At 44.5% G+C, this 9,775-nt stretch overlaps 1 protein-coding gene across 1 annotated transcript; it reads left to right on the top strand.

Annotated features, from left to right (window-relative positions):
• Positions 1–1,936: 1,936 nt before the first annotated feature.
• LOC137622650 (uncharacterized) lies at positions 1,937–2,914 on the top strand. The gene has a single exon (XM_068353248.1). It carries the CDS (start codon positions 1,937–1,939, stop codon positions 2,912–2,914), a length of 978 nt encoding a protein of 325 aa, XP_068209349.1.
• The last annotated feature ends 6,861 nt before the right edge of the window (positions 2,915–9,775 follow it).

The raw sequence follows: 9,775 nt of genomic DNA, 5'->3' as shown, positions 1-9,775 counted from the left end.
ACCCGTTTCACAAATATATTATCTTCTATCTTGATCATGTAGATTTTATTAATATAGAAATTACTCAATATACTTCAAAAAATCTCCAAAACTCACGATTAAAAAACTCCAAAACAACCAAAAAAATCCCTAGTTTCACAAATATATTCGCTTCTATCTTGATCATGTAGACTTTATTAATATAGAAATTACTCAATATACTTCATGTGAGCACCAGCAAACTAATTGCAACAATATAAAGGTTTATTTGTTTTTGTTTTTCATAAAAAACTCCAAAACAACCAAAAAAATCCCTAGTTTCACAAATATATTATCTTCTGTCTTGATCATATAGACTTTATTAATATAGAAATTACTCAATATACTTCATATAAGCGTAAGCAAACTAATTGCAACAATATAAAGGTTTACTCGTTTTTGTTTTTCATAAAAATCTCCAAAACAACCAAAAAAATCCCTAGTTTCACAAATATATTCGCTTCTATCTTGATCATGTAGACTTTATTAATATAGAAATTACTCAATATACTTCATGTGAGCACCAGCAAACTAATTGCAACAATATAAAGGTTTACTCGTTTTTTGTTTTTAATAGAAATTTGTATAGATTATCCCCATCAGATCCCAAAAATCCCCAAATCTAAGGATAAAATCCTATATCTGGCAACACTGCCTGTTACTCAAGACTTCAATGGGTGTCATGTCCTAGACTCTTAGTAGGCTTATCCTTCCAAAATTTAATTTTCCAAGGAGCCATTACGTTATATAGAAGAAAATCAAGTAAGTTTACATAGTTTCTTGATTATCTTTATAGTTATTAGGAAATTAATTTATCTATGACAAGGAAATAAGGACGGACATCTATGTTCAGACCTACACCGTGTTTATGTATATTAGGGCTACTTGTGTTTATGTATATTAGGGCTATTTGTGTTTATGTATATTAGGGCTATTTGTGTTTATGTATATTAGGGCTACTTGTGTTTATGTATATTAGGGCTACTTGTGTTTATGTATATTAGGGCTACTTGTGTTTATGTATATTAGGGCTATTTGTGTTGGTAGTATTAACGACGAATTAAATTATATCAATTTATTAAATTTAAAAAAATACAGCAATGGGCTGAATTTGGAGTGTAGGTTAGGCAAGGATTCGAAACTTGATCCCTTCCCATAGGTCTTACCCTTTTCCCTAAGGTACCCCCCCCCTGCCCATAGGTAGGGGAAGGCCTACCTTGGAAGGCTATCCCTGGTTGGTAGTGTAAGGGGGGGGGGGGTGTCCGGCTTGGGTAAGGATACGGCTTTTAGCATAGGTTAGATGGGTTTTTTAAGTTAGCTTCTCCCGTCGTACTCGTAGGTAAGGAAACTGTTGTGTAAGGGGAGGGGGGTCCTGGGGGGCGAAGCCCCCCTGGGTAAGGACACTGCTTTTAGCATAGGTTAGGTGGGTTTTTTAAGTTAGCTTCTCCCGCCAAAATCGTTTTTAGAACGACGGCCACAGTTCAGAATATCCCCGTTTTCTACGGGATCTGGCCGTCACCCTACAAAGGCTCCCATAATTCTTTTTTTTTATCCAAGAGGGATTGAACAAGGTATTATTGGTAGATTTATAGGGCCGCATGAAGATATCACTGATATTCAATTTATTTTTACTAGAATGTGTAGGAATGTATGTTAATAGTGGTATACGAGTGAGATAATTTAGTGAAATTCACTAATAGTCGAAATATCGACGATCAAACTCACGCTACTCCTGTCTTCCTACCAGATTTTTTCTAAGTCTGTTGTTATTGTTGACTGTGTCTTGTTTTTAGCTCAAATGAGCCCTGTAACTACTATAACCCGCAGAAAAACTAGTTCACTATGACGTCTTCACGTTTGGCCAATCACAGTGCGACAATACATTTTCTTACCCAGCCATTTTATTTCGTTCTTAGACATGGAGGCCGTAGTAAGCACGCCATCTGATATTGCACAAGAAATTGAAATTCCAGTTTCTTGTGCTGACTGTTTCTTAAGTTATGGTGAATTTGTTTTAGCCTATTCGGGGAAAATCGAAAAACTTGTGGATTTGTGCCAGAGAGACAATTTAATTTTACAAAATAAAAATTTTCCGCATTGTCACGAAGTGTGTAGGGTTGATTACAAGAAACATAGTTTTAGGTGTGATAAGTCTTACATTACGAAAGGACGTAGACGTAAGCGTTGTTCATATAAAGTGTCTTTGTTTGTGGGTACCTGGTTTTCAAAAGGAAAACTGGACATTGAAACTAATTTAAAATTTATAGTTTTGTGGGTTCAAAACTGGTTTTGCTACGAAGTGGCCATTTCTGAATTGAAATTAAATAAAGGTACTGTACGCGATTGGTCTTCATTTTGCAGGGAAGTTGTAATTAATTGGGTATTTCGGCACAGCAAGAAAATTGGCGGCAACAATTGTACAGTGGAAATTGACGAGTCCAAATTCGGCAAACGGAAATATAATATTGGCCGAGTAATAGACGGCCAGTGGGTATTTGGTGGTATTTGCCGCGAATCACAAGAGTTTTTTCTGGTCCCCGTGGAAACCCGGGATCGTGACACCCTGCTCTCGCTGATTAAGGAGAGGATCGAGCCAGGTACAACCATAATTTCTGACTGTTGGCGAGCTTATAACTGTCTGGCAGAGGAAGGTTTTAGGCATTTGACTGTTAACCACAGCCTTCACTTTGTTGATCCCCAGACACAGGATCATACCAATACTGTGGAGAGGAAGTGGCGTGACGTGAAGAATTTAGTGCCGAAATATGGTAGGAGGATAAAACACTTCGTCGGGTACCTGGCCACTTCCTACTTCAAGTTGCATGTCAGGGAACCATCGCAACGGCTTCACGTTTTCCTCAAAGCAGCAGCACATCTTTACCAACCAACAGTTTAAGGTAAGCTTCATTGATTTATAGAGTATATTATAATGGTGACAGTATAACGATGTATACAGCAGTACCATCACTTTGGAATTGGTTTGATGGATGTTTTAGGTAGTGGCCGTAAGGGGGGGTCACAAGGGGGCAGAGCCCCCCCCCCCCCCCGGTAGGCCTAGGTAGGGGTACAGGGCCCCTAGGTTAGGTGGGTGTCTTAGGTTCGGTGGTGCCCTGAAAATCACTGTGGCCTTAAGGGGGGGTCGCAGGGAGGCGAAGCACCCCCCCCCTGGTAGGCCTAGGTAGGGCTACAGGGCCCCCAGGGTAGGGTAGGTGGTTGTATTAGGTTCGGTAGTGCCCCGAAAAATCACTTTTCTCCTCCTCCCCCCACCCAAAAACCCCGCTTCCCACTGGGGTCCCCCATAATTATAGTAGTAGGTTTATGCTTACATTTTATGTGTAAGAGTTGAGTCTTAGTTTCTTTTTTATTCATTTCCTCATGTTTCTATGCGATGTGCAACAATAATCTGGTTGTTTTTTGCCGTTTTTCGTCGTTTATACTTGAAAAACGGGTGCGGCCTTCTCCTAGACATTTACCGATTTATATTTATGGATGGAACATTTTTAAAAGAAGAAGATAATTTTTTTATTTAGTAAATAATTTGCTTTTACTGAATTTGACCTTCAATTCAACGGAAAATAAACTGAAAACCCGTTTGACCGTCTGAAAACGAGGATATTTTCTAGAAATCTAGTGGTTTTTGCTCTGCCATGCGCTCGCTATGCTCGCGGGAAAAGATAAACATCATTAACCTATGTACGCGGTCATGATGAGCTGTGCACTCTAACCCTTTTGATTATTATTTCTTAGATAATTAAGTTTGTATTTGCAGTGAAAATAATTGTCATTTTCAAAGAAAACGGACATTATTCTGTAGGAAATATTTGTTTTTAGTAGAAAAGCTTTTTGTGTCCTTAACTATAATGAAACCCTATTTTCTAGGGCTGAATAGTCCCGTTTCTGTCGATCTATAAACCTTTATATTTATATGATAGGCAGACTACAGCAAAATTAAGTTGCTATTTCAACCACAAATTATTATTTTCAGTGATTTGAACCCTAGGGATAATAAGAAGAAATGGTGGGATTTTGAGTGAAGGAAAACATAGAATGCGTAAAATACAACTAGTACATTGCAAGTAAACCGCTTCCATCTAACCAATTGGAGGGTGCCCACCTAATGCTTGTCTGCCCCACCCCCCTAATGCAAATCGAACGTCCCCTAACCTGTACGGTTAATTTTTGTTGGACACCGCCCACCATCTCCATTGTGATTCATAATTTTCTTGCATTAGACATTTAAAAACGTAACATTTCTTCTCGATGCATTACCTTTGCAAATGTGTAGTAACAGAAAAAATAATCAAATTGCTGTGAGTACAGTAAGACTTTTTCTAAGCTGTTCGTTGGTTTTTTACATCGCGCTGTGTAGTTCTTGTTGCGTTCGTATATCTGTTTTCTCTATAATGCGCACTATGATAGTTTCTGCATACATATGCTGTAGCTCCTACCAATGAGAATGCTTTACCTCTGGAGAACGCATTATTGTTGGCTAATCATTTTTAGCAGCTATCAAAGGATAAGTATAAGCCTGTTTAAGCAAATGTTCTTCTGTACTCATCTCTATCTCTGATGATTTATCTAAGCCTCACTTGAAATGTGTAAATCAGAATCTAGATATATTTCAATCAAAAGTTTTTTTGGTTTTTCACGAATCTTTAGAACTTTGCTTGGGCAGTTCATTTCAAATAAAAAATTCTAATTTCCTTTCATCATTGGCCAACATTCGTAAGGGTTGCAAAGCAAAGCCTTTTTTTTATGTAATAATTCAGAAATTTTGACATTTTTACGTAATCACAGCGTTTATTCAAGAGAAATTAACTGTCCAAAATGTGTTAAGCCTTGCAGTTTACATTCAGAGGGACATTAGTGACATTGTCAGGCTAAAGCTTATAAGCCTATACCTGAAGAAACTTTTAAAGTGTAATTTGGGGATTCCTTAATCGCCGGTCATTCTGGTGATACTGTATTCCTACCTGTCATCTGTAAACCTCAGGTTCCGACTAATAAGCTAAGACAGTGGCATCCTAGGTTAGCTTAATTATAGTGTAAGGACAGTGAGACAAGCGTCACCAAGATCAACTGATACTTTATTTGAATGTGCACGGAAGTATATAACAAGGTGCGGACGGAAAGGTAGGATGACGTTGGCGCCAAGTCAGATTGAAGTGCCCGCCAAAATATATGTGTTTTCTTACACTTACAAATATATGAATTATGGGTTGACAGAAACATGTTATGAAACGATACATATATCAAAATGTAGCTCTGGTAGAGCGGAATATATATACATAGGAAACCACAGTGTGGCGAAGAGAGAATTTAAATGAATAAGTAGTTTGTCGATTTTCTGGACGACGAAGGGATCGGTGTCCTTACAATAGAATAGATTATGGGTAATTATGGTACGTCAAATAGTGATCAGCGCAGCTGGCATACTCAGCATTTCCATGTGCAATACTGCTTGAAAGAACAGAGAAACAGTGAGATTGTTTATTTGAGAGTGAAGCAAGCAATGGCAAAGCATAAACAATTTGAGAGAAATTATATACAGTATATTTCAGGTAATTATGAAAGCTTAAATATAGGGTTGTGGTGGCAGATGTCGTAACGTCCCTGACTGGTGAACGCCAAACTGTGGTTCGAGGCCCGCTCAGACTCATTAGTTTTTTTGGTCACTGCAACCTCACCATCCTTGTGAGCTAAGGATGGGGCTTTTGGGGGAGCCTGTAGGTCTATCTGCTGAGTCATCAGCAGCCATTGCCTGACCCTCCCTGGTCCTAGCTTTGGTGTAGAGGGGTCTTGGGCGCTGATCATATATAATATGGTCAGTCTCTAGGGCATTGTCCTGCTTGCTAGGGTATGTCACTGTCCCTTGCCTCTGCCATTCATGAGTGGCCTTTTAACCTTTGAATAGTGAGCCATGCAGCTGTCTTGTGCAATACTTCCATGCATTGCTTGCCAGAACAGAGGCGTATTAGTTATGTTTATTTGCAAGCAAAGCGAGCCACAGCAAAAACAAAATAGTGACCCACGGTGTTAGCGTGTGCATCACATACATGTACCGCTTTCCAGAACAGATGAGTAGCCTATTGAGATTGTTTATTTGCAAACCTCAGTGGAACAGAAACTAATCGAGCGGCAGAAAATCACGCAACCTTAAGTTCCTTGTGATCAATTTTCTAAGTCGTCATGTAGAAAACAGTGTTTGTTCTGTAACTGGAATACAAACCAGGCTATTTAATAGGGGTGTTACTTTTGGCGTAGCTGAAATGACGAGCCATTAATTTTTAACGAGGGTTAACTACCCACACCGCTAGTCAGTGGGGGTTAGGTTGGGTAGCTTGCTACTGATCCCCCTCACACCTGTGATTGAGCTCACTTTGCTTTCGGCTCGGATGGTGAACGGTTGTTGCTGCTCTTCATCCTCGCCTAATATTGGCAGCCATTAACGACCTTTGTTTTTTCTTTTCCCTTAGTCTGTGTGTGTGAAGTTCACTTCTGTGACCATGCGCACCTGCCCTGGACTCTCTGGCTGCCCTTGTGGGACATATATGTCGGCGGTGGAGACTGATCCTCACACCCTTTGTCCTGCCTGCAACGGTATGATAGTGTTAGTAAGTGTAGTGAGTGTAGGGAGTGGTCTTCCTTCCAGTGGGAGAGGTTTGCGCAACGGCGGAAGAGGAAATCAAAGCGGGATATTTCTCCTTCAAAAGTTTCTTTGAAGGAAGAAAAACCCAAGGCCTCTTCTTCCGTCGCCCAACCCTCCTCCAAAGCTCCTACTCGTTAGGTCTCTTACGAGAGACCGTGAGTAGTAGCGCAGACCAAGTTATTATCGACCAACCCCGGTCTCGAGAGATGATGTTGCTTCCCCTAGTGAAGCAACCCCAGCTCTCCCCCCGGGTGAGGCCTTGTCAATAACTCCCCTCTTAGAGATATGGTTTTCCTTGGTGCTTACGGTCCGCCCTCCAAGGAAACCTTGCTGCAGTTCATCCGCATGGGTGCTTTTGTTAAGCAATCATCGTCGCCGTCAGAGGTAGATCCCCTGCCCCTTGTTGACGTGGTTGTGTCAGAAGTGTCTCATGCATTTTCATCCATCTGCTCTGCCACTCCAGACTCTACAGCGGTTGCTGCCGACTTAGTTTCCCCCGTTTCTGATCATCCTCCGAGGGGGAAACTGTTCGTCTGTCTCTACTGCAAGTGTTTCTCCCCCTCGGGGGAGTTCACTTATAGAGACTCCTCTTCGGAGGATTGCTGCGGCGCACGGTCAGCTTGCTGATCCAACGGCCCCCAGAGGGCGCATCCATCGGAAGGCTCGCCTTCCTATTTGCCTTAGAGGTCTCCCTTTACCAGCGGTGAAGAGGGGCCTCTTTGGTTCATCGTCCTCACTGCAGTCTCCTGCAGAGGAGCCTCCGCTGCATTCAGACCTACATACATCGACCATCACTACACCTGCAACCAGTCTTGTGACTTCGGTCCTGGACCTCTCTGCTGACCATTCGCGATCCCCTTCGGTGGATGGTCACCCTTACAAAGGGCACGCCGACCATCCATTCTCCAGACCTGCCGACCTACCATCACCATTCCTGTCATCGGTAGAGCCCACTGTTGCTCTACAAAAGTGCGCAGCTGCGCGCCATCACTCTGCAGCTCGTCATCTGTCAGACCTTCAGCGCTCACCAGCAGTTCGTCACTACAACGCTTTGGCACGCCCCTTCACCTTCTCGGCCTCACAGAAGGCAGCAAACTCATGAGCTTGCGCGTCAACGTTCGCCTGCACGTCAGTGCTCTCCTGCGCGCCACGCGCCCACGTTCACCTGCGCACCCTTCGCGCACAAGCCCAGGGTTGCCCACGCACCAGTGCACCACAGCGCTCTTGCACTCTCCTGCGCTCCACGATCTCCTGCACGCCAGCGCCCTCCTGCGCGTACGTGCACTGTGCCCACGAGCCCATGATCTCCTAGGCGCCAGCACCCACCTGTGCTCCAGCACTCTTCTGAGCGCCAGTATACTCCTGCGCGCTAGCGCTCTCCCGCACGTCAGCCTGTGCATCATTTATCGCCCTCGTGCCAACAAATGCCTGCACGCCATCATTCTCCAGCACACAAGACTGTAGGTGGGACAGCAATCACATCATAGCCCTCACCTACGCACCAACTCTCACCGGCGCGCCAGCGCTCTCCTGAACATTCGCGTTCACCTGCGCGCCAACTATCTCCCGCGGGCATGCACAGAGACGCGCGCCGCCATGTGCCCGCGCGCTAACTCTCACCTGCACACATGCGCCAACACTCTTCTGCGCCGCACCCGCACCAAGATTCTCCTGCGCGCGCACTCGCTAGTATTCTCCCGTGGGCGAGCGGCAATATTCTCCCGTGCGCGAGCAGGCGCACCAACAGGCATGGGCGTAGGCTCTACACCCGGCAAGGTCGCCACCACCTCATACCCCTCCCCGCAAACGCATACCAGCGCGCACTGCGGGAGAAGGGAAACAAAAACAAGCAGAGGGGTTCAGGATTCCTAAAATGCCTTCTAAGGAGGACCCAGCTATTACAGTGACTCCTCGTAGGGAACCTTCATTCACTTTCCTTTCAGGGGATCTGTCTGACAGTGCATCCGTCAGTCAGCAGCCTTGGTTCAGTGCCTTAGTCAGAGCTGTAACACAGGCTTTCAAGCCAGTCCTGTTTGATTGCTCATCAGAGCAACTTATACCTCTAGACTTAAGACACGGAACCATGGCTTCCTCTACCCCTTTAAAGAGGAAAAGAGGAGTTTCTGACGCGGTTACTTCCCAGAGGGCGAAGCTGACTCCGTGCAGACCATCAAGACAAGTTCCTCCAGTTTCTCAGAGAGATTCTCCTTTCCTGTCCGACGAAGACCTTCCGTCACCAAGGGAACCGCGTGAGGAGAGACACTCTTCCATTGCACCAATGGAGGAAACCTCTCTTCACGCGGAGAGTTCCCCACAATCTGAGACCAGGAGGGACATGTCACACAGGTCTTCGATGTTGGAGTCTTATCTCCTTCCTCGGAAGGAGTCCAAAGACTAAAACTCTGCCAAAGTCCTCCACTAGGGCTAGAACGGAGACAGCCAGCCACTCAAGGAATGTCAGCGACTCACCCCAAGAAGAGCTCATGGGGATAGAAGGAGACTTCGCTGCGAGTCTTACATTAGGAGGAGACCAACAAGAATAAGAGCAGGCATTCTTGCAGGTTCTGATTCTAATGAGGGTGCTCAATGGGTTGTCTTTCCTGGAGATACCCCCGCGAGAGGGCAAACACACGGTCTTAGACCACATCTTTTGTACTCAGAAACCCTCAAAGATCAGTGCAGCCCTGTCCTGGTCTCAAGGGGTGAAGAGTACCAGGGACAAGGTCTCCCAACAGCTCTCTGAGTTTGCTTCCTCCAACCGTGCCAGCGCTTCAAACAAGCTCCTCCCACCTCCTCGCGTACAGCAGAGGAGGTACGTTGAGATCCTGGAGGAACGCAGTTCAGCTCTTCCTCTTCACCACTCTCTGGAAGAGCTAACCAGGGGAGTCCCTCTTGAGAGACTCTCCTGCCGGCAGGTCTCGTTCTTGGCAACCGAGATCCTTAACAAGGAAAAGGTCACCAAGTATGCGATACAAGCTACTTCGTGGCTGGACATCTGGTTAGGGACCTTAGGTATCCTGATACGATCCGAGGATTTTTCCAAGGAATGTACCAGGAAAGCTATGGAGACCTTCTTACTCTCAGGCACTCGCACGATCGAGTTTCTTG

This window comes from Palaemon carinicauda, chromosome 29 (assembly GCF_036898095.1).
Source record: "Palaemon carinicauda isolate YSFRI2023 chromosome 29, ASM3689809v2, whole genome shotgun sequence".
NCBI classification, from domain to species: domain Eukaryota; kingdom Metazoa; phylum Arthropoda; class Malacostraca; order Decapoda; family Palaemonidae; genus Palaemon; species Palaemon carinicauda.
This window is presented reverse-complemented; position numbering and strand designations above follow the sequence as displayed.